The sequence below is a fragment of the Sphaerodactylus townsendi genome, linkage group LG09, assembly GCF_021028975.2.
Source record: "Sphaerodactylus townsendi isolate TG3544 linkage group LG09, MPM_Stown_v2.3, whole genome shotgun sequence".
NCBI classification, from domain to species: Eukaryota; Metazoa; Chordata; class Lepidosauria; order Squamata; family Sphaerodactylidae; genus Sphaerodactylus; species Sphaerodactylus townsendi.
The window spans coordinates 86,033,217-86,058,969 of record NC_059433.1 but is presented as its reverse complement, the minus strand read 5'-3'; the positions used below and the strand labels follow the sequence as shown (position 1 = coordinate 86,058,969).

General features: G+C 43.4%; 1 protein-coding gene across 3 annotated transcripts; it reads right to left on the bottom strand.

Annotated features, from left to right (window-relative positions):
• YWHAZ (tyrosine 3-monooxygenase/tryptophan 5-monooxygenase activation protein zeta) lies at nt 1-25,228 on the bottom strand. Of its 3 annotated transcripts, none has more exons than XM_048507456.1 (6): nt 25,072-25,228; nt 22,266-22,569; nt 8,857-8,980; nt 1,757-1,920; nt 1,579-1,674; nt 1-1,046 (listed from the first exon to the last, which is right to left on the bottom strand). In XM_048507456.1, the coding sequence occupies exons 2-6, from the start codon at nt 22,557-22,559 to the stop codon at nt 987-989; spliced, it is 738 nt and encodes a 245-aa protein (XP_048363413.1). In that variant the 5' UTR covers nt 22,560-22,569; nt 25,072-25,228; the 3' UTR covers nt 1-986. The 3 variants fall into 3 exon arrangements, with proteins under 3 accessions (XP_048363413.1, XP_048363415.1, XP_048363414.1); XM_048507458.1 differs by lacking the exon at nt 25,072-25,228 and adding an exon at nt 24,793-25,036; XM_048507457.1 differs by lacking the exon at nt 25,072-25,228 and adding an exon at nt 24,861-25,035.
• Nucleotides 25,229-25,753: the final 525 nt, after the last annotated feature.

The following is a 25,753-nucleotide window of genomic DNA, read 5'->3' as shown; positions in this document are numbered from 1 at the left end:
TCCATTCATAAAACTTTTATTCCACTTACATCAACTTAATACACATGTTCTTAACAGTTATGCTTAGATTGTTCATGAAAATTTTTCAGGAGACATTAAACAAAGCTAGCCATCATCTCAAGTTATTTCCCTGTTAACTATTTTTACAGCACATGCATGTTAGGCAAAGTATCAAAAAAAATCACAAAAGCAAAACCCTAAAAAAGTTAAATACATGGGTTTTTGTTTTACTGCTGTGCTCGATATACAGTGTAAATTATGGATATCAAGCATTTCATTTTTACTGCATCTTTACTTGTACATTTGTTCTTAGGTTGCCTAAACCATTTAAATACAAATAAATTGTGTAGCAAAAATAATGAAAGCAACAGCAGGTAACTTTACAAGTAATGGAATGTGAACCGTTTCTGCCCTTCCCTAAAGAAAAATCATTGGGTTAGCAAACCACCTTAAGGAACACTTTTCAGCTGCAATCAAAGATGTATACTTGGACCATAGTTTCCACAGATTTCACATGATTGACATGCAATATCCATGGGACAATATTGTCTTCTGCTATGTGTTCCAGCTTTGAAGTACCCACATTCATTGCACCTGAGTGGCTGCAACCAATCATCCCTTTTTATCCACTGTGACAGACCAATAGGCAAGCAGTTTTCTCTTTGCTCAACATAGGAAGCTGTTTAATGTTGGCTTTTGTGGGAAGCCACAAAGTACCAAGAGTACTATGCCAAACATGTAAAACTTTTATAAAAATTCCACATCCCTATATTGGCCACCTTGGATGAACAAAAATTCCCCAAATGTTAACTGGCTCTATTCCCCTAATATTAAACATAAAACCACATGGGAAATATAGAAATCCAAATAGAAGTAACATAAACCTGTCATAAATCGTAAACAAAAAACTATTTGTGGGACAGCATGGATGACAAATGGTCTACTGTGTAAATTTTAGAATGAGGCAGACAAAATTGGAAGGCTGGTTAATTCTCCCCTCCTTCTCCTGCTTCAGCTTCATCTCCCTGGGTATCCGATGTCCACAACTGTTGAAGAAAAAACCACCATGTGTTATCAATTACAACTTCAAGTTTAGAGCTAATGTGAATAATCAAGCATACATCTCAACAGTCTCCAAGAAAGCTATGCAATTTTGAGATAAGGAGTTATTGCAAAGGGTACACAGCTGACCTGGATGGCCCAGGCTAGCCCAATCTGGTGAGTTCTCAGAAACTAACCAGGATCAGCCCTGGTTAGTGCTTGGATGGAAGACCACCAAGAAAGCACAGAATTGCTATGCAGAGGCAGGCAATGGCAAACCACCTCTGAATGCATCTAGCCTTGAAAACCCTTAAGGGGTCATCCTAAATTGGATGCAGCTGGGTGGCACTTTCCACCTCCGCCACACAGATGAATGATGCAAATCCAATATTTACATATTTAATTCCATTAATTTTTTTGTTTAACCCATGGCTGGCCAATAAATTAGGACCAAAGTACCTAGCCAATAAGGAACACCAACTAGAATCACTCATATAATCACTGTTTTGCCCAAGCACGAGTCAGTCACATACTTACTGTCAAATTGTCTCTCAGTAACTGCATTATTAGCGTGCTGTCTTTGTATGACTCTTCGCTTAACGTATCAAGTTCAGCAATGGCTTCATCAAAAGCCTATGATTAAAAACAGTACATTTAGACTCATAAAAACTTACACTGTTTGTATATTAATGTAATAATCAGAGTCGCAACTTACAGTCTTTGCAAGGGAACAGGCTTTCTCTGGAGAATTCAGGATCTCGTAGTAGAACACAGAGAAGTTTAGAGCCAGGCCTAATCTGATAGGATGTGTTGGCTGCATCTCTTTTTTGCTGATTTCAAAGGCTTCTTGATACGCCTGCTGCGACTGGTCCACTATCCCTTGAAAATCAAGAAACAGCAACAGTAAATTAGCAATTGTGGACTGTAATATGTGAAACACGGATCAATTCGTAGAGACAAAATCAACAAAACTTTGGGAAAAGGTGTTTTCGAAGCTGTAAGAAACATCCCCCGAGAGTATATTATGTGTACATACACAAGAGTATATGCATTCTTACAAATACTGAAAGCAAAATTAAGACAGCAAAAGTTATTCTGAACTGAACACTGACATTAAATCTGAAACTTTCATTGGATAAGTAAATTACAATTTCAATTTTTTTTTTTACAATCATTAATGGTCTGCACCTGACACTCAGCTAAGCATGCTGCCTTCCTCAGGGTAGAGAAGCTGGTCCTCCTTCTTCCACACTTGGCTAACTGAACTGGTAAGATACAATCAACGGTATTCACGAACAACCAATTTCTAGTACATAGCCAGCTTTCAGGTTCAAACCCAACAAGAGCCCATCTTAAAGAAGGTTCAACAATTACACCCTGCCAAAAAACTGACAACAACGTACAGCCATTTCACAGAAAAAAAGATGGGAGTAGTATAAATCCTCCTCTACCAGAAAAAGATGGGAGTAGTATAAATCCTCCTCTACCAGAAACCTCTACAGCTCAAAAGACATATGCCATCGGGGCAGAAATGTTTCAAACAATAGAAGGGTTAAAATTGTATCTTGATGAACCATTAGGACTGGGGAGGTTGCCACTCATCTGCACACCCTTTTGGTAGCTTCTGCCTGAAGACACCAGAGATTACCAAAAGCTAAATAGGCTTCTTGGTATTCCCATCTCTGAAGATCAGTGGGTTGAAAAGGACCTGGCCTTATACTTCTCAAGTAGCATTATACCACAGGCCTTTCAGGAATCCCTTAAAGAACAGACAGAGGTAAAAGATGCTCTGCTGGCAGGGCCGGGGGCAGCATATGATCAAAAGAGTGTCCCAGCAGTGAAGTGTCAGCTCCAGCCAGAAAGTATTAGGAGTCAGAGGAGTTAAGAATCTGAGTGAGGTGATGGTGAGTGCTACCCATTTATATTTAAATATTAACTCAAGTAGAACAATTGATGGGAAAAGGAAGTGGGGGTTAGAGTTGATGAGAGGGGGATCTTAGCAGAGGGCAATCAGATGAGTGAAAAGATTAAGTGATCTCCCCCACCTTAAACATGAAGCTGGGCCAGTGGGACAAGCCGATGCCCTGCTGGGCCTGGCACCAGCCCTCCCAAGCCCCCTCCAACCCTCCCTCGTCCCAAACACCAAGCCGGGCCTGGTGGGACAGTGCTGACAAGCTGCTGCCACCTTGCTGGGTCCAGCATCAATCCTCCCAAGCCCTCTCCAAACCTCCCTTGTCCCAAACAACAAGGGACTATTTTTAACAGCAAATTCCGTCAAACCCCTACTGAGTGCACTTAGGTCTTTCGGTGGAAACATAACATAACATAAGCATTTATTGTCATTGTGCACGCACAACGAAATTTACAGGGTATTAAAGGGTATTTAAAAAAGGAAACCTGTGGTAGTCATATCTGAAACCTGACAGAATGGGGGAAAGTCAGTGGGATACACTAACCCACTGTTATTAACCGTACAAGAAGGATAGGGAAGGCTGTGCTAGTGGTGGTCTCTACTTCAAAAACGGACAAAGTAAAACTAGAATACTTAAGAGGAACTCACTCCCACACACAACTGGTATTTGTGGAAACACCAGGCCCGGAAAAAAAAACCTTAAGTGCTTGGACTGCACCAATCATGACCAAAACTGAGAGTCATCCAAGGGTGGAGCAAGAAATCAGAGAGGCTACTAAAATAGACCATGTTGTAATAATGGGCAGCAGGGAAGACTTCCAGTTATCCTTACACAGATTGTGTAAATGCTCAAATCATGACAGAGGATATTTTTAAACACGAACACTGTGCCTGAGAACACTTAACTGCAGTTCTGACAGGTGGCAGGGGGAAATCACCCTGAGTGATACCTGAAATTTGGTACAGGAGATGAAAGTGTTTGAACCACAAGACAACAGTAATCATGGGGTTATCAAAGTCACGAAACATGTACCTCGAATGTCTGCTGTAACATTAAATTTCAAAAGTAGTACCCACAAAGGTGAAGGGATTAGATTTGTTAAAGTTAAGCTCATATCTCTTCAGGATGCTTTAATATTACTTCACACCATAATAATACATTCTAGCTGGTCGGAAAGGGTGAAACAATATGACCTCCTTTCCAAACAGAAACCTAACACAAGTAGGGGGACCTAAGGAAGCGTGAATTCTGGCAAAAGAAACACAAGACAGTAGTATGGTAAGCCAAAAAGGGAGCACACGGTTAAAATCATCAGTACAACCAACTTAACTGGTTAGGATAGGAGGCAGAAGATGGGAAAAACAGGTGCTTTCTGCAGTGGAGGAAATTGAGTACTGGGGGCCGCAAGGGATCTGTTTTAGGATAAATGGTCAGAGCAACAAGGTGATTAGTGAGGTACTGAAGTTCGCCAACTACACTAAAATTGTTCACAATGGTAAAAATACAAGGGGATTGTGAATCACTCACAGGGACCTTTCCCAACCGGTGAATTCACTGTAACAAAGAGCAAAGCAAGAAATCACAGCAAAAAAATTTCCTAATTGCATATATAGGTTGAAGAAGTCGGAGCTAAGTGCAACAAACCAAGATGAGGACCACCCTTGCGTTATTCTGAACCCGCTCTTTAATTAGTTCTGCCTATGGTTATTCATACCTTGTTGATATTCAGACTAAACTACAGTATGTGGAGCTACTTTTGAAATGTGTTTGGAGGCTAAAACCTCTGGAAAAATATAATGCTCAAGCTGTTGGTTGATACCAGTCTCAAAGAGCACGCTACTGCAATTTTATACCCTTGATATAGGTAGCCAATTAAGTTTCTGCAACCAACAACATGCTGATTGTGACCTGAAAATTACTTTACATACAGATTGGCCTGAGAAAACTAAGCAGTATCTCCATGTACCCACACTGTCAGAGGCATAGTGGGAGATCACAGGAAGGGTCCTTGTCTCTATAACCGGGGTGCCCCAAGTGGTGCCTGTGGTTGTCCACCGAGTGTTTTTAGAAGTGGGTGGGGGCAAGTAGGGTTTTTGCCTAACAAGATTTCTGAATGGCTAGTGGAGATCTGATTGGCTATGTAGGCTTCAAAAAATGTTGCTTTGGCACCAGGAGAGCCAGCACAGCACAGGAATCTTCACTGTATGACTGAAGTAAAGGTATGACAACCTTTTGTGGCTGCTCTGCTCCCTGCAAGAGCTGGTTTGTTGCTGCACCTACACTGCCGCGTCAGAATTTCACAGGCAAGAAAATGTTGGGGACCCCGTTCTAGAACATCTTCCCTCCAGGTGATTTGCATAGCATCATCCCCAGCAGATTTTTGTCTGTTGCTTAAAATGGGCCTTTTAAAAATACAATTCAATTTGAATTGTACAATAAGGGTGCAGTTTACCTGAACTATAGAACTGGCAGACTTTGATAATGATTTGATGCTACTGTTTTCAATGTTCTGTGTTTTTGTGCCTAAGCACCAACTTTCAAAACTGAAACTCTGTGCAGGGGCAAAGCTCAGTGGGACGCACAGAGAGCACAAAGTACTAAATAAGTATTCCAAGGGTGACAAAATGGGGACAGATGGGAAGTAGTGGTAGTAATGATGTTTTGTTATAGTATAATGCTTACCAACTGTCACAGCCAATAAATGAGAGTGTTCTGTTTGTGAACAGAATAATAGAGGTCACAACTACCTTTTGTTTTTAAAAAGCAAACATATTGATTTCAAATAGAATTAGAATACTGCAACAGTACTCGGAACAGTTGGCAACTCACTTGTGGTAAATCAGCAAATGATATTTCCTGAGCCTGGCTTCCTAGAACTCCTTTTCTAAGCTGGTACTGATAGATAAACCAGGACAGCGAGTTGTATTTCTACACCCTGACAACAAGGTGGCTCTGATCATACATTTGGGTATCCCTTTAGACAGCATAATCTTTTAAGTTGTTGTTTTTTAAAACATTAAGTTGGACATCTGGAGAACTGAAACCCAAAAGTACTAGTTGATGGAAAAGGGATGATTTACCCTTATTGGAGCCAAGGTCAAACCTTGGCCCATTTACATTAGCCTTTTTCTAAGACAGTAATTATGTTCTTTAAAGGCATAACACAAACACACCATTAAGGCTAAAATTGGCTGTGACTGTAAGAACCATATTTGGCTTTAACAGATTTTGCTAGTGATCCTTACACAGCTGGGTGTTGCTAGAACAAGTAATCCGTTATGTTATTGTTGATTCTGTACAACTGCCATACCAGCATAAATTATGAAGTTTTGCCAGGGGAAAAAAAGAGGTGGAGTTGGGGGCATGATGGGGAAATATTAGGTGTGTCCAGCTCTGCCAGGATTCTTTCATCCACCAGAGCCAAGTTTCATGCATCCCATCAGTGTAAACATGCAACAGCAACATACCCATGAGTAAATAATTTCAAACATTCTCAAACAGGAGTGAACGGAGATGTTGAGGAAACTGCCCCACCTTGTCTGTCCTTCACACCCACACTGGAGAACAGGATTCTGATTCAGTTCCCAGCACATCAACGTAAAATATGTTGTAACACGTCTCAGAAAATCACTGTCCTGATGACATGAATGAAAGGCTACATTTGCACAGCACTGCCGATTCCCCTCCCCCGCAAAAAAATGAAAGAAAATTACAGGACGGGCCGGGAGAACATCTTTTGTCTACTCAATACTTTTATGATGCTACCTCAGGATGCTAGTTACATGCCCCACTATGAACCTAAACTTAATTCTTGTAACGGCAAAGGAGATGGGGCTGGAGGAGAGATGCATCATAGCTCAAGCTTTATCATAAGGAGATGGGTACCCACAGCATCTCAAAGTTCATGGGCACAGGGCACCTCCCACCGCCTGGAAAAGACTGTAATGGTTTCACAACCCTCCTTCCTTTACTCAAGACCTAGTAGTTGTGTTCTCTAGAGAAAATGGGTAGCTGCTTTTACAAAAGGGACCCAGTTGCGTCCCCCCCCCCTCCCCAAACCACTATGTACTTCACAGGACTATGGGGAGCATAGCACTCTGCTGATCAACATATTGATTACAGCTTCACTGCTGTTTTAGAGAGCAAAAAGGCTCACATTTTTGATTGCTCCTTTACACCTGAAAGGTGTGCAAGGAAAGCTACAAACTATGGACTAATCTAGGCAAAAAGTCTACTTACGGGCATGTTAGGTTTTTGTGTGGTGAGAATTATTTGTATGGAAGAGATTTAACCATTGGCAGAAAGCAGTCCAGCCTATATACAGGTGTTATCTCTAAGTGAAAGCAAAGAGCATTCTTTGCAGGATATCAGCTAGAAGTAAAGAGAAACTGCAAATGGTGCTACTTACAATTCTATCTGATTAATACTATTCTAACATCATCCTCTTCTAGAACTTTAACCTCCCAATGTAGTCATATGTAGGAAGATCAGGGGAGTACAGGGAAATGGCAGTGTAATGATTTTAATATGTGTGTGTGACTTTAAATTGAGAGCTGAGCAGGAGAGAGAAGGGGGGGTGAGAGGGGGATGAGAGAGAGATATGATTGGTTGATGAGTGTGCATGTGGGAGGTGTCAGAGAGGGCAGGACTTTGCTGGACTGGTAGAAGGTGCCAGAGAGGGCAGAAGGTGACAAGATTTCAGAGTTAAAGGACTGGGAGTGTCAGAGAGAGAGTTAAAGCTCTGTGTGAGCGTGGCAGAACATATTAGGGCAGGGGTGGGCAATTATTTTTTCCATGGGGCCGCATAAGAAACAGAAAATATTGTGGAGGGCCGGGCCAAAAGGCAGGGGGGTGAGGCGCTTTTGAAAGCCCCGCAGAAGCCGACAGTCAAGGCAACCGGCTTGTGCGGGGCTTTCAAAGGCGCCTTGCTCCCCAGCACGGCAGGGGGGCCAGTCAGGGTCATCCGGCGGCCCGGATGTGGCCCGCGGGCCGTATAATGCCCAGGTCTGTATTAGGGTTTCTGAGCGAAAATACTCAGTGTTGAGAGAACAGTTCCTTACTTACTGTCAGTGTAGTTACCCATCAAGCTGAGTGAAAGTTTTAAGTTAGTACAGGGGTCTGCAATCTGCGGCTCTCCGGATGTTCATGGACTACAATTCCCATCAGCCCCTGCCAGCATGGCAAATTGGCCATGCTGGTAGGGGCTGATGGGAATTGTAGTCCATGAACATCTGGAGAGCCGCAGGTTGCAGACCCCTGAGCTAGTAATTCCTTTTAGCATAAGAAATGAGATGGGGAAGAAGGGAGGCTTCTATCTTATCACTAGCATTTCTTGCAGTGTATCTGGACCATGCTGAAAACAAGCCTCATTCACACACCTTCCAAAGCAGTGGGAAGGCTGGAATCTATATTCTGAGCACATTCCTGTCACTGGAGCACCAACAAGGCTCCAATAGTTCACAAGGAGATAAGGGCCCCACAGTTCCACATAGGTTCCCTTCACCAATTATACTACCTGATAAAAGGGTATTTTTCAAACGCTAACACACATCATTCTGTCCAACAATAAAACGAGCTTTTTGCAAGCAATAAAGGATAATCCTATGTGGCTGGAACATACCACAATAGTGTATGAAATATTTCAAAAAGTTTTGCTGAATTGTTACAGCTCAGTTATGCATAGTAGTTTTCAAAAGAGGACTATGCTTAGTCATATGCAAATGAGAACTTACTCTTGGTAACAGTGCTTTTAAAGCAGCAAATAGGGCTACAAAATTTAAGCAGTTTTCTGTCACTGATCCATAACGCAGCATTCCAGAATCATTCCCTCCCTCCACACTTAATTACTCCATTCTACATGTATTCACTACAAGTCTGATAATAAGAAACCAATGCACTGTACCTTTCTTGTCATCGCCAGCAGCAACCTCAGCCAAGTAACGGTAGTAATCTCCTTTCATTTTCAAATAGAAAACTTTGCTTTCTGCTTGCGAAGCATTCAGAATCAAGAACTTTTCCAAAAGAGACTAAAATTGAAAATAAAGAGCAGTCAGTATGCTATATACGTTGACAATAGAGAATTTACACCTGTCAGCATAAGGTCAATGTAGTATATTATATTCCAGGGAAAATTTCCAATCAACAATACCCTAAGAAATCATTCCTACAGTTTATAGTATCTTGAACTTTTTAGACAAAAAGGAGGCAGCTGTTATTTCGGTTGGCTTTTGTTTCTGAAAGCTGTAAATAAAACCTTGCAACAAAATCCTACATTTTTTACACTAGCTGCCTGCCATTCATACTTGTTCAAGCTAAACATTTGTAGCTTGAAGAACTCAAAACCAAATTCTGTAGTTTCCCTGCTTCTTCACAAATAATTTTTAATGTACAAATAGCTATTTACACACATGATTGCACCACTAAGGTCAACCACAATCACATCCTTTACAACCAAGACAAAAGTATATTTCTTTTACATGTGTTTTAGCATAAATGCAAACGAATGCCTATTTTTTGCAACCCAATTCTATGCTACTGTTTTAGATGCTGTAGAGTAAGCCATTAAGCAAGGACAGGAAATAAAACTTCATGTGCTTTTTACAGTCCTAAAATACTATGGCTTGTTACAGAGTGATGTTCAGAATTGTCTTAGAATCAAAGGAACAGAACCACTCCACTAGTGACAACAGTTTTTTTGGGGTGGGGGGGTGGGGATACTTTTGAGGAACATTGAATATGACATGTACAAGAATACTTCCTGAATTCTAGCCTCTTAAATTCCTCCCCAGCTTATTCTATTTAGAAGTCTTTCTATAAGTCCACCCATTTAGGTGCCAGTCATTCTAGTATCAGATTTATTAGGCGGTTAAGTATTATGAACCCCTTGATGTTTCATCCCATCACCCCACTGACTTTAAGTAGCTGCCCACAGTGTGACTATCTAGCTTTTAGAAGATAATTCAATCCCCCCATTCCTGTTGTTGTAGCTAAGCACTAATCCTTTTAAAAAAAAACTTAGTCAGGGGCTCTTTAAGAAATACTCAGCTGCTTTTTCATGAGCTGTTTCCTGGACACGCTGAGTAATGATGAAATTAAACAATCACATGGGCTGGAAATGATCACAGAATCAGCACCCCCTCCCTTTCCAGTGAGGTATTAATTCTGTTTTTAGGACTTATGCAATGAATAAGGCTCAAAGTAACTGGGATGGCTGAACACATTATTCCAGCTACAGAGAAACCTCACCCAGAATAATGCTTCTCAAGTAGCTAAGGCAATGTCTGAAGGACCTCTAGCACCCTTGCATCCTCCATGGGTTGGATCCATACTACACTGGCAATTTACACCAACTTTCTCCTTTCTTGTTGGACACTGCCCTCATCTTACTCTTCAGAGTCCCCAGTCCCCCGGGAGAAGCATTTCACAAAGATCAATGGGAGGAGAGAGGCTGGAAAGCTCTGATCCTGACGGAAAATTCAGTGTAGATCAGGGGTAGGGAACCTGCGGCTCTCCAGATGTTCAGGAACTACAATTCCCATCAGCCCCTACCAGCATGGCCAATTGGCCATGCTGACAGAGGCTGATGGGGAGTGTCCCCAATTCTGAACATCTGGAAACATCTGAGGGTTTCTAATTTCAAATCCTGGTGTGGTAGATCAAGCCTTGTGCAAGGTAATACAGTTATGGAAGCACTCAAGAATTCATTTACTTTTAGCATGATCAGCTTGCTTCCATCATGTCAATTACATAAAGCCATCAAAATGACTTTAAGTTTTACGATAAAGAGGCACAATTATAATGCAACATCTGGCTATTAGAAACATCTGGCTATTAGCATGTATTCCCCAACTTTCTAGCCCAGGGGTAGGGAACCTGCGGCTCTCCAGATGTTCAGGAACTACAATTCCCATCAGCCCCTACCAGCATGGCCAATTGGCCATGCTGACGGAAAACTGATGGGAAATTGGAGTTCCAGGCTTATCTGGAGGCTGGAGTTCCCTACCCCTATTCTCCCCTATCAGCATTAATTTTAGCATTCATACCAAGCCCAAGGTTCCCTCCCTAATGTGGCACCCACCAGCCCACTGAGTTCTCTAGAAAGTGGGGAATGACATGGTAAGACAGGTCTTGTTATTGGTTGCACTCTCTCAAATGAAAGGCATTTCCACTGAGGAATTAGGACTTATAAACACCTGGATTTTCTTTTGTCAGTGTGGGGTTCCACTCCCATTCAGCATTTTCTCCTTCCTAAGATGTATCATGAGGGAGATATTTTATTTGGCTCCTCCTCCAGGGGCAGACTTTTTTTGCGGGGGGGGGGGGGAAGGAATGTTCCCCATCGTTTCTCAAAATGTCAACGGTGCCCACAGGCTCAAAAAGGCCAGGAACCTCAATCTAGCCCCTGATCACTGAAATAAGAGTTAGACAGCTTGAATATTATTATTCTTTCACTATTCATTTGCAAGTGGACTGATGCACAATTCTTATATAAGCCAATCTGGAAGCACACATGCATGCCTGCCAGAACTCAAATCCTCTTCTCGGAAGGAAAGAACTGGTGAGTAGAATTTAAAAAGCAGTTTGAACGCTTGGCACAAAAGATGCTAAAAGGACCACTGCTACCAAATACACTAAATTGATCATTTTCCTGTATGAAACCTGGTGCCAGCAACTCCAATTAAGCCTTTCGATATGATCAACCATCACTAAAGAGCTAATCATAAATTTTGTTGAAGAAATCAAATCCTATTCAAATCACATTCTCTTCCAAAGCTAGTATAGCTTTTCTTTTCTTTTCAGGTAGTTGTAGATTGATTGTCTAGAACATTTTATGCCACCTTCTCCAGGAACTGTGTGAAGCTTGCAAAATAAAATAAAAACACTGAAAATATATTAATTACAATCCGGTGATAAAATGCCTCAGCCCAGCATAAAAACATAAATTATTAGAACCAACCACAGATAGCTTAAAATAGTTTCTAGGCTGAAAACCATTTTTTGAGGGGGGAAAACCCAACTACTTAATTAAAAGGCTGGGGGAACAGAGACATTCTGGCCTAGTCCCTAAAAGAAAACAATGTAGGTGCCAGGTGAGCCTCAAGGAGACAGGCATTCCACATGTTAGCTGTCACCACCAGAAAAGCCCTATCTCTAATTGCCTGCCACCCACCTTGCAGGAAAACAGCAAACAAATTGAGCAACCTGCACCAAATAATTACAGGCAACAGCACAAAAAGACAATTTTTCAGCAAGTGAAGATGAGTAGTAGAATGTGCAGATGACACAGCAAATCCTCAATACTATGCAAATAACAAGTTTGCCCCTACTCCCCTGCCCAAAGATTTTGGAAGGCAACTTCGCTCATTATATCTATTAATTATACAAATATAAACTGATGTGGTCTAGGCTACACTGATCTTTTGAAACTCTGGTCTAGTGCAATAAAGAGGTGTTTAGGCAGAATGAGAATGTAGCAAATGATACAATCGGATTTACACAGTAAAACAAAAATGAAAGACACGAAGAGTCATGATGGAATGATGGAATACTTAACTGGTACCACACATTCTGTCTAACTATACATAGTATCTTTAAAATCTATTAGAGAGAAGAAAAACAGTTGGACTTATATTTCCCCTTTCTCTCCTGTAAGGAAACTCAAAGGGGCTTACAAACTCCTTTCCCTTCCCCACTCAGAACAAACACCCTGTGAGGTAGGTGGGGCTGAGAGAGCTCTAAAGAACTGTGACTACCCCAAGGTCACCCAGCTGGCAAGTGTTGGGAGTGGACAAGCTAATCTAGTTCAGAGAACACCCACATGCTTCTACAGACTTTCCTGTGAAAACTTTATTCACTGAAAAGGGTTCTGTAGAAGTTGAATAACCGCTGAACCAGAACTTAGAAAATTCTTGTGTGGCCCTACAGTGGCAGATCAGCACTTACTACCTCTGGACAGCACTCTAATTTACCTGCACAACTGAGCACACTGAGACCCCTTAGCCTGTATGTCTTCCATCAACACCCAAAGTAGCCGTGGAAGACAACTGCAGGAGTGAAGAAGCATGGAGGTGGTTACAGACATACATATACTGAGCTCCCTATACCCGGCAGATTGAGGGGGAACCAGGAACAGGACCAAGCAGATGCTACTGACATGCCTCCTTGTCAAGGTGAAGTCAACAAAGCTAGAACAAAGAACAAGAAGAATTTCGACGTATACCCTGCCTTTCTCTCCTGTAAGGAGTCTCAAAGCAGGTTACAAACTCCTTCCCTTCTTCCCACAACAGACGACTGGTGAGGTAGGTGGGGCTGAGACTGACTGAAGGACTGACTAGCCCAAGGTCACCCAGCAGGGTTCATATGTAGGGGTGGGAAACAAAAGAAATTCACCAGATAAGCGCTGATACTCTTGTGGAAGAGTGGGAGAATCAAACCCAGTTCTCCAGATTGGAGTCCAATGCTTTTAACTACCAAACCACGCAAAGCCTCCCCTGTATCAGCATCCACTCTCTGGAGCCAACTTTCACAATTACTACAAAAATATTTAGATACTGTATAAAACCTTTCTTTGAAGACAAGATTCATTTGATGATGTACAGAAAGGGTAATATCCTATGAACTTTTCTATTCATCTTAGCAAATTTCTACCTTCACTGCATTTTCTGTTCCATGTGGTTTGTTTCCATGCAGGTCCTACAATCCATCTCCAGCATCTTAGTGGTCATAACACAGACACAAAACACACAAACGCAAAAGCCAGTGAAAAGCCAACAGGCTCCAACCTTATTGCTTTATTCTGATACAAGATGTTTGTGGAAATATTTTTGAACCTATTTGATTTTTATGCTGTTAAATAATTAAAATACAAAATATGGAGATTTGATCAACCTCTTCTTGTACCTTAAAAGGCAGGGAAAAATATAAATATTTTAAAATAAAGGGGCCATTCACTGTATGCTGGAAATCCCATTGAAATCTCAGCAGACTTACTACCCCTGTTAGACTTTTCTTGAGTCTAGATACGAACATGGGAACTCTTACTGTGGATTCAATTGATGGGTCACTTTCCTGTGATCAAAAAACTGTCAGCAATTTGTTCACAGCTGTCCAATAAGCCACGCTGCCTCCCAAACATCTCAGTGACTTCAGCACATGACATTTCCATAATGAGGCAGGGCTGTCAATTTCCAGGTGGGGCCCAGAGATCCCCTTGAAATTATGACATCTCTAGACAAGAGAGGTCAGTTCCCATTGAGAAAAGGGCAGCTTTAGAGGGAGGATTCTACGGCATTTCATCCCAGCTCCCTCCTGTCCCCTAACTGCCATCCTCAAATCTCTAGGAATTTCCCACGCTGGCAAGCCTAATGACAGAGGACTGCAACCTATGGCTTTTTAAATGAAGTAAGTGAAGTTACTGCAGATTGGAGGAGGGAGAATAGTATAATAACACGAATGGGAAAGGAATGGGATGCGAAGACTACTGTGGGACTAAAGAGCCTCTAGGAGATGATTTCCCTCACAGAAAAGAAAAGAATAAAGGTGAATAACCGCAATAATCCAAGTGTGAGCCACATGCAGGTTCGTACCACTATGCCAAAATACCTACCCAAGGTGCTCCAGTAAGTTATTGAGACTTCTTGTGGGACACTTCTTAATAAAGGACACTCAATATCCAGGGTTAAGCTGCATATTCTCAGATATGTAAATAGGTCATCTTATACAGGCTCTTTGTTGATCACTTGCTCTGTCACAATTTGGCTCAATAGTTATAAAAAGCTGCTGACCCCTATTCTACAATGTGCTTTATTGATACAGAAATCAAACTGAAAACATGAAACATAAAAGAATATGACTCGATTCTTACTAGCTTTCTCCTGTTGAGATAAATGTGCCAATTTACACAATTCCCTTCTGCTTTCAGCATATGAATAAAGGTCAATATATTTTTACTAATACACTTTCCATTTATAATGATGCCTACACTATGAGAGAACACAATATGAAACACTTTAAGACCAAAAACATACTTCAGGTCATATCCTAAAAATCACACTGATCTAATAATGACAGACACAGAGCTACGTGCCATTCTCACATTTCCACTGGCAGTATATTATCCAAAATGGTGGAAGGAGGCACTCTCATATTAGCACGTTCATTTCTTCTGCTGGCATTCAAAAGTTATCCAGAATCTTTTCTTATGTGCAGCTTCAGCTTCTTTTCTAGCTAACGTGGACTCTTAGCCTTGTCCTAAACTACCTTTTCATTCTATTCTGGAAACTTCTCAATCACAGGCTTACTTATGACAGCATGGTTTCCCCCTTCCTAGCACCATTTTATTCCCTCAATCAATACTGATTTATTCTGCAAAAATAAACAAGAGCTAAAGTCTTTAGCCAAACACAAGTGATTAAAACCAAAGATAAAATACACACCAAAAACAGTTAAAACACTGGGCAGGAAGGAAGGAGCACTGAGGGAATCCAACTTAAAAAACAAGTCTTCACTTGTGGGCAGAAGACGGCCATAGAGAATTGAGCGCTTGGTTGCCATAATCAAGATGACCTTTTCCTGAGTTACCACCTGCCTAATCACAGAAGGTGGGGGTACTTGAAAGCAGGGCCTTGGAATATGATGGCAATGGTCAGGTAACCTTGAAGTCTTTCAGAAATGTTGGCGCCAAACCATACAGGGCTTTAAAGGTCAACCCTGAGTTGTGTCAAAAAACAGGCTATAGGAACCAGTGTAGATCAATTTAGAAAACAACCTAGATAATTATCAAATTATATCCTTGATTTTCGAAGGCAGCTAGGATCCAGTAACTATGATACTGGAGGGTCACCCCCCCCCCAACACCCACAACAGATACAATTTTGCAGGTGACTGAAGCAGACTTTCCCAACAAGCTGCTTCCTATAAGGTTTCTTCATCATCTTCAATTGATTGGAACTGGAAGAATCTGCCTAAAAATTTTAGCCAATCTTTTTAACATTCAGTTTTCCACATACAGATGCTAACAATGCATTAAAAGACATTATCTAGGGATTTCAGTAATTATACTATTGAAAATGAGCTGCAATGTTAATGCTCTGTATGTCCCTTTTGACAAATTAGAACACTTCACTTGTCCCAAAGAGATAAATTGCTCATTAACTGTAATAACACCAAGGATAAAAATGCATGAACTTGTTCTTTAAAGGTTATCTCCCCTGCTAAACGACATCAAAATAACCCAGTTTTTTGCTAAAACTAACAATTATGTCTTTAAACCAAAGGATATCAATTTATCCCCCCTCCAAAAAAATGGGGGTACAAAGTGACTTCATCATTCTTCTTTACTTCATTTTATACTAACTGTGATGCTGCAAGTGACTGGCCCCAGGTCATCTAAGCAAGCTTTCACAGCAGAATGTGAATTCTAACCTGGGTCACCTAAATAGTAACCTAGCAGTAACCTCTCACCGCTATACTATACTGCCTCTCCCAGCACAGTGCACAATCTCTGCTTGAACTTTGGCAATGGCTGTTACACAAATGACCCAATTTGTGCAAATATGGCAAGACAGAAGTTAATCTGACTAGTTGGACAACTGGGGTGCTGTGTGGCTTCCGGGCAGCATTCTCTCCTGACGTTTCGCCTGCATCTGTGGCTGGCATCTTCAGAGGATTAGATAGTAGGAAGTAGGACAGTTGGACAACTGCTTTTCAGCAATACCCAATGAACAGTATTTCTTGCCATAGCAATGCTTTTCTGACAAACACTGAACAAGTGAGAAATTGTTCCAATTTTTAAGAGATGCTGTGTTGCAGAATAGTCTGGAACAGTTTAATCAGGTGCACGTGTAACTTTGCAATAATTTATTCATTTTTTTAAAAAGTGGTTGTTTTTAGCACTGAATATCTTGCAAAGCAACCAAGGCAGAATTTCAAATTAAGATTTGATCAAAAGCTTTTCCTATATAGAACAATATTCTGTGGACCACAAATTTAGATTCTTGCTATTCTCTCTCAGTATTAGAAAAGGACACTCAAGCAAGTAATTGTGTCTAATTTAAGGAACATGTCTCATTAGTTCAAATGAGTTGTGATATTCTATTATCTGAACAAACATGTCCTGTGGACTACCCATTTAAGCAAACATCAGTAGCACATCAAGCCAATTCATACACACACAATTCATACTAACTTTCTTCACATGGATGTTGTGAGAATAAAATGAACAGAACAATGTAAGCATATATAAAACAAATAATGCTGACTATCTACACCAATATGTTGGTATGGTAAAGCAACATTACCATTCTAATGAATTTAAGGTCTCAATATGGAAGATTTTTTCAGCAAATGGACAAATTAGGCACCAGGAGATCTGTGAACTGACCTCTGGAGTGGTTTTGATCAATAAGAAGGAGCAATATGGGCTGATTTTAACCCTCATACTGCTTGACAAACAGGCAATAGAGGCAAATTAAAATGTGTGCATGGAGGGGGAGACTGCTGTGGTAGGAAAATAGTTCAGGGTTCAGAATAAAACCCTTCACATAACCCTGTCATGAACTTTACCCCCATCCCTGAACACACAGGGGATAAATTCACAGATTTACTAGCAATTTGGCTTGCTTGGCTCTTATCTTCTACAACAGTACTATTTTTTTTTTGGCTATCAAGTCACAGCTGACTTATGGTGACCTCGCAATCTATTTCCAAAGTTTTAAAATTGTGTATGCGGAGTAGTTAAGCATCCATGCTGTGTCATTCTGTATTTTCTCTATTGCGTTTTCTAGTCCATAGGTGTCAAACTCGTGGCCCTCCAGATGTTATGGACTACAGTTCCCGATGGGAACTATAGTCCATAACATCTGGAGGGCCACGAGTCTGACACCTGTAGTCTAGTCCTTCCTAGATCGCTATTTTAAGCAAGCCTTTTTTTGTGTGATGATATTCACTTCTACTGGCACTTTTTTCCCAGGGTTCTCCCAAGTCCTGAGGGGGAATCAGTGGAAATTGGTACAAGCTCAGATGAGTACTGGCACCCCCTGCCCCAAACCAAGCATTTTACACATTTCAAGTTAGCTTATGTAGACAACACAAACCACAAACAAAGGAGGAGAATAAAACGACAGCAATAGAATTAAATACACAAAAGGTCAATACAATAAAAATGTAGGCTGTTATGGGCCCTTAACATGTATTGATGGCTTTAATTTATACTAAATATTATAATTTTGTAATTAGTGGGCCTTCATTTTTATTTCCTTGACTTTTGATAGCACAGAACAACCAATATGACTTGAAGCAAAGGCAGCGAATACTAAAAGTAAGGAGTGCTATATGTTTGATACTTTGGTATTTAAACTGCATCGATAAGTCTACAACTAAAATGGAACTAACGTGAGTAAATCGCATATAAAATTCAAGAGCTATTTTACATAGAAATCCCAAACATAAGTCTCTTTAAGACTCACAATTGATAAAAAGCATGAACTTGAGGTTGGATCTAAGAAGAGAAGAAGAGTTTGGATTTATATTCCCCCTTTCTCTCCTGTAGGATACTCAAAGGAGCTTACAATCTCCTTGCCCTTCCCTCCTCACAACAAACACCCTGTAGAGTGCTGGAGTGCCAGAGGCTGAGGGAGGAGAACCTCCGAGAAGCTGTGACTAGCCCAAGGTCACCCAGCTGGCGTGTGTGGGAGTGTACGGGCTAATCCAGGGGTAGGGAACCTGCGGCTCTCCAGATGTTCAGGAACTACAATTCCCATCAGCCTCTGCCAGCATGGCCAATTGGCCATGCTGGTAGGGGCTGATGGGAATTCCTGTTATCGGAGAGCAACAGATCCCTGGAGCTTGTGAAGCCCCCAGATAAGCCTCCACAGCTCAGGCGGCAGAGTGGAGAATCAAACCCGGTTCCTCTATTAATTATATTAATGAGGAAATTTCCCCCAATTCCCACATCCTGCTGCAGACCCCTGATTTCATCCTCATGTTGTTCCCCAGGTTCTGCTGAAAGAAGTGGTGCGTGGGAACGGAAAAGGTAGTCTGGAACCAAGTCTCTTAAAATAGTTGATTTCAAGTAGCCAAAAGCCCAAGCTGGGCCATAGGCAGAACAGTATTCTGCCTGAACACATTTCTCATCTTCCCTACTGCGATTCCATCTAAATGGAAACATTAGAAGCTTTCCAGCACATTTTAGTGAACACTACAAGTGAAAATGAATAGTACCAGCAAAATTTTTTTGAAATTGGTACCCAGAAGTCCCAAGTACTGGTACAATGCCACAGAATCCTCCGAATTTTAAGAATGGTTCAAAAGACTAGATCACACAAAATTACATTCATTCAAGTTAACAGCTGTATTTGGAAAGGGTGGGCAACTTTATGTTGTATCTGATATAGGATATTAATCCTCAGTTTCCAAAAGAAGAAAACTGAAATTGGTAGCAGTTTACCATTGCATTTTATCAGTTAATGAGTACAAGCATGAGCCCACATCTTCAAACAGGAACACTAGCACTCAGGAGAAGCCACCTAGGATTTCCTATGATTCGACCTTATTTTATGCAGAAACCTGAGAACGGATCTCTTCATGTGATCTGTCTGCTTTGTAAAGTTTCTATGGGGGACTACACTCTGATAAAGAACTGCCCTGCAATTTCTCTCCCTCCCCCCAAAAAGTTGCTATTACCCAGCTTTAAAGTCACTTCTCCACGGTTTTCAGTCATTACAATTCAATACATTTTAAATGCACTGTTTCACAGTAAATAAGTTTTTCAGAGTTAGAACAAGCATCCAACATTTCTGTATTTCTTCTGTTCTAATAAAGATCATTCTTTCAAATACTTGATCAAGTCTTTGATTGACTGCAACATCCAACTACCAAAAGGAAACACTTCTAACATGAAAGACCAAAAGCCTTGATTTCCTGGTAGGCTTTACACTCCTTGTTTTGAATGGTACATGACTTGTTCTCATAATGCCAGAACAAAAAGTGATAATCTAATCTTAATTCTAAAAGTTAAATGTCTCTAAAAATAATGATTTAAAATGAAACCTGAACTTGAGAGCAAACTCACCAACTGTAGACAGCAAAACGCAAACATACAGTGAAAATGATAATGCAAAAATTTACCCACACACAGATGGAAAGCCATCTCTGGATTCAATTGACTATTTTCATAATAACCGCCACCTTTTGGAAAGTTTAGATGGAGGTCATAATCCAGCAAACAGTTAAGCATCTTTGTCAACAGGCCAAGACACACCAGGTCTACAATGGACTGTGCCCATCTTGTTGAAATGATACTCCAAGTGCATGTAGACAACAAAAAACAGGAACACCAACCATTTCATGAGTTTTGTAAACCTAAGCAGATATCACCCTGTAGTACAGAAATATGGAAACTGTAAAATTCAGGTTTTGGGATTATGTGTTCTTCCTATTTAGTTACTAACTGATGTGTGTGAGTTGTTATAGCAACCTATTAGTATGGATATGGCCAGGAAATTTATTCGTTTACCATGATAGTTTAGATCAGTCCATCCTATCTTCACCCAACTTCCCAAACCCTGCAACTTCAGGAAGATTTCAGCAAAATCTGTACTTGTCCTGAGGCTCAAATAACATGAATCAGCTCCTTATGTAGGGCCTATGTGCCTAAAGCTACTATAATCTGCATGAATGGAGAGACTGAACCTGTCAACCAGTATAGTCTGAAGGCATATAGTGTCCATCAACTATTGAAATTAACAGGCTGTGGCTCTGGTCAATGGCCAGATACACCAGCTGGGAACAACATCCAATCTACTGTGAGCTCTAGTGAGACAGATAAATCAAACCACCAGGTCCAGTTTCTTCTGCATTTCAATGGTGCCTTTTATTTCAGATGATTACTTCCTTCAATTATTAGTGAACAGCTGTCATTTTCTCATGCAGGAAGTGATGCACTTGCCGATTATTGCTACAGTGAAAGTGATGGGGGTGTGTGTGTGCATAAACCTAGAGCAAGGTAAGCAGGAATAAATGCCAGGCTTGGAAAAGTAAATGGTGTAATGGTGTCAGCAATGGATGGAAGAGTAGGCAGTGGGTTGAAGACTTCCCATTCATATCCTTGCAAATAAGAATAGGCTTAATTGTCAAAGAGAACAAGTAACAAAGCTGTGATCACCAAGACTGTTAGGGGAAGCCTTTAATACCCCTGATCTTCTTATTTTCTCCCACCTAAGTGAAACATGAAGGGAATTTCACTTGTACGAGAAGAAAAAGAGTGCTCCACCTAAGAACACCACAGCATCAAGGGCAAAACCTGAGTAAGTTGAGCTGGCCACAAGAGCATAAAGAAGCAACAGTCTGCATCAAACTTCTTAAAATGTGCTTCCTGGCTCTCAATGACAAGGCCACGGTGGCTTGCTAGTCTGAACTAAAGCATCTGCTTAACACTGTTTAAAGTCCTTTATATAACCATGTTCCATGCTCAAATCAAATGAGTTTAAGCATGTATTTGTACAGTTCTGTACTAAAAATCACAAGGGAATTAAGCTAATATCATTTGACCGAAAGCCTTAGACAGGACAGGTATTGAAAGGTCTTGTTGGAAGACAACTGTTACTACCAATAGGCTATATCATCCAAGAATAGAAAACACTAGCAATAAGTTTACTGGTGCAGCCAGAGGGCAACATGTTAAAGCGATTTAGAAAGAAAAAGGAGCCTGTGTTACTGCGTGAAAAAAAGGTTTTCTTTTTTAAGTGTGATCTGGTGTATTAAAAAACATATATAGCAAAGTTACAGTATAACTATCTAGAGTGCTTACTTTAGCAGTTTCAAGCCACAGCAACTTTTGCTCAAGGTTGGCCCCTGGCAATGCTACCTCCTCTCTCTCCCAGCATGTTCTGCATGGGTGAGTCATAGCTAACATTACATCATCTTATCCAGGGAGGGGCCAGTTTTTTTTATAGTGAAACCTACAACCTCACAAAGTACGTGCCAGCACCCTCCAGAATCTAGAGTAAGCAGATAGCGAGAAAATTACGCTGGGAGTTTTTTGTCCCTTCCAACCACTAACTGGTCATAAAAGACCTCTTGCAACAAATTAATGGGATCAAATACGGAACTCACAGTTAAAAATATATCAGGGATAGAAAATCTCTGCTATATAAGGAGAGATACAAGTAAAAAGTTTGAGAGGTCAGCTTGTTATTTCATTTTCCAGGTTACTTGTATTCTGTACCGACACCTATTTGATTATCGCAATGTGCCAACGATTCCACAGTCTTGTGTACCCCTAAACAATAATGAAAAAGGTTACTCAGTTCTCACCAGCACATCATTGCAGATGTCCCTTAGTTCAGTCTCAATTTTCTCTCTGTATTCTCGAGCCATCTGCTGCTTTTTCTCAGCACCTTCCGTCTTTTGTTCAATACTGGAGACAACCCTCCAAGATGACCTACGTGCTCCTACAACATTTTTGTAAGCGACAGAGAGAAGATTCCTCTCCTCGTTGGACAATTCTGCTCCTTGCTCAGTCACAGACTTCATGCAGGCTGCCATGTCATCATATCTTTCAGCCTGCTCAGCCAGTTTGGCTTTCTGCACCAGCTCGTTTTTATCCATGCTGATTTCTCTGGAGAATGAAAAATAGTAAGATATTACTCAGGCATCTGTCCTAAGTAATTTGCAATTTAGCTGTCTGTTAGCAAGGTAAGGGGTACCTCTGTGCAGAACTACACACTCGTTTACTTGGGAGCAAAGACCACTAATTTTAGTAGAATTCCGCCCAAGATGCGTGCAGGACTGAAACCCTTTTCTACATCTGTTGTGGATTTGGACCACAATAAATCAACCACACTTTGTTGGGCTGTTGTTGGGCTGTTGTTTAGAGCTGTTCTGAGTCCTTCGTTTCAAGTGATTAGTGATCAGGGCATGACTATTTTGAGAAACTAAGGTATTTTGGAAATTTCACAATGTTTTAAAATGTTGTTTCAGAAAAGCGTATTGTGTTACCACAAGTCACCCCTTATTCTTTCAAAAAATTTCCATTTCTCTCATCTAACCTGACGATTCAACTTCTTCATAACTATACTGAGAAGGCTTACTCCACAAGAACACGTGTTAAAGGTGATGGTGTAAGTCTCACCAATTTCAATAGAAACTGACATTCGCCGAACGAGTTAAGTGCCAAGGTGCAATTTTAGAAGCACTTGCATTAAATCTGCTTTATAAGGCACTCCATTCTGACGATATACCAGGAAACATTTCAAAAAGCAGCTATAGCTTCAAATCACTCATCAATAATGCAACACATGTCTGGGAAGCGTTCACCCTGCAAAAATAAAAGCAGAAACTAAAATTGCTTAGCAATTTAATGCCACCAGATTTGTAAGGAAAAAAAAACATTTGAAGGTCTGCAGGTAGTGTTCCTGGTTTTGTTTTTTAGACTGGGTGGAGGCGATTGGTGTGCAATACAAGAAAATGGTCTTCCTGTACAGTAGGAAATTGATGGTGTAAAATGGTGCTGCTGCACTCTGGCACGGGCAGCCCCGGGTGTGTTGCCGCAGCTGGCACACGGCTATGAAGACGGCCGGGCAAAGAGGGGCCCGGGTACGAGCCCGAGGCCGATAACGTGTGGGCGAAAGCAAAGCAGGGCGGAAAGAAAGAGAAAAGGACAAGCCAGGCCAGACTCTCTCTCTCTCTCGCCTTTGCCCCTCCCAGCGCCGCCACCGCCTCATCTGCCCGCCCGGCTCCCGAGACACGAAGCGCCTCCGTCTGGGCTCTTTGTCATGGCGGATTCGTGTCAGAGCCCAGCCCACTTCAGTGCGCGTTCATATACCCCCCCCCCCTGCTTTCACCTCCGCCCCGGGAGGGGGATGCAGTATCTCAGCGTCCCCGCCCCCGAAGGAAAGGGGGAAGCCCGGGCGGCGGAGGCGCTTCGCTGCGGGGAGAGAGCCAAGGCACGCCCGCCCGCCCACCTGCCTCGCCCGCCCGCGCCTTGCCCTGCGGCGGCTGCGGCGCGGTCACCGCCCCGAGGGAGCCTCAGCCGCAGCGCCCCCCGACCCACATTTTTTCATCCGTCCCCCTTCTCCTCCCCCTCGGCCCTTTAAAGCGGCCCCCTCCGGTCCCCCAATGCGGCGGCTCGCCCCGGTTCAGATGCGCCGCTCCCTGGCGGGAAGCCACACCCTGAGCGCCAGCTGGCCCCGCAACCGGGCGAGGAGGAGGAGGAGACCCGCGAGGCCACCGCCGAGGCGAGACGGAAAGCGGGGAAGGGGAGGAAGGTGGTGGTGGTGGTGGTGGTGCGGGGGGGGGGGGCGCGGAAAAGCCATCCTACTCCCCAACATGGCGCCCCTCCCTCTCTCACATGGCAGCGTTCCTTTTAAGCCCTCCTCCTCCTCCTGCTGCTGCTGCTTCCCCCGGAGATCTATTTGGAGGGCGAATTCTATGGGGCCGGGGGAGGAGGGGGTTAGTGGAGAAGTTGAAGGTCGGCGGCTGCATTTCCTCCCCCCGCCGTGTCTGCCGCACAGGTAGCGGCGTCGCCTTTTTAAGAGGAACCTTCCTCTCTTCCTCCACCTCCCCCCCCCGCCTCCATCTTCCTTCCTCCCTCAGCGCGAGATGCGGCCCCCGCGACTCACCCTCCCCCGTCCGCGGCACAAGGGGCGCCACCAGGGCGCGTCACCTGCCGGAGAGGAAAAGAGAGAAAGACACCCCCCCACACACACACACACCGCCGCCTTGCCCAGCTCGCCCCCTCCCCCCGCTTCCGTCCGTCCTTCCTTCCTCCCCCCTCAGCCAGCCTCCCTCCCTCCCTCCCCACGAGCGCGGGAGCGGAGTGGGCAGGTGGGGCCGGCCGCACCTGTGTGTGTCGGAGGGGGCGAGGAGCAGGACGGAGCCTCAGCGAGGGGAATGAATGGCGCTTCTCACCAGGCCGCCTCGTCCAGCGCGGGGCCGGGAGCCGCCCTTCTGCTGCCCTCGGAAGGGAGGGGGAGGGCGGCGAGCAACCGCTTCGACGCCGCCGCCGCCGCTCCTTCTTCCCCTTCCAACCTCCGCCTGCCGCCGCCACCCGCTCTCCAAGGCGCCCCGGCCCGCGGAGGCTCTCCCGGGAAGGGACCCCGGGCCAGCGGGAGGCCGTTACCTGCAGGGTCGACGGTGCGGGTGTCTCCAGGCGGGTGACCGGCGCGGACTGTGCCTCTATCGCGGCTCACTCCGCTGCAGCCTCGCTCTGGCTCACCCCAGCGCCACACACGGGGTCTCCGCCAATCACCGCGTCGCAACGCACGGGCAACACAGAGCCCGTGACGTCAAGCGGCACCATAGCAACCGCGCGCGGGCACGCGCTTGCGCCTACACTCTCCCCGCCCGCCCATCCCCCCTGGACCCACCAAGGCTAAGGCTGCACCAACCGCCGCAGGGAAAGCACGGCAGGGCAGGCGCGCGCTGGCGCTCGTGCCGTATCCCGGACACGCCCAGTCCCACTGTTTCTCTCGCCCTTCCGACTAGGGGAGCGCGCGCCCACCCGCCCACTACTGCAGAGCGTGTTATCTCGCGCATGCGCGAGAGGCGCGCTGGCTGCGAGGCTGTTGGAAGGGAGCGGCTGCGCGCCGCCCCGATGCTTCCGCCCCAGGTCCAGCAGAAGGCCAGGGGCGTCCACGGTTCTCTCCTTCCGCATCGCCTTGTAGGTGAAGGTGCACCCCCCCGCCCTCCCAAGTTTAACCAGCAAGCAAAAGAAAACCCGCCTCGGCGCCCCTCAGTCCCAAGCGCCCGGGAGCACAATTCAAATATCCTCTCCAGGTTCCAGCCCTTCAGGGCCTTGAGCC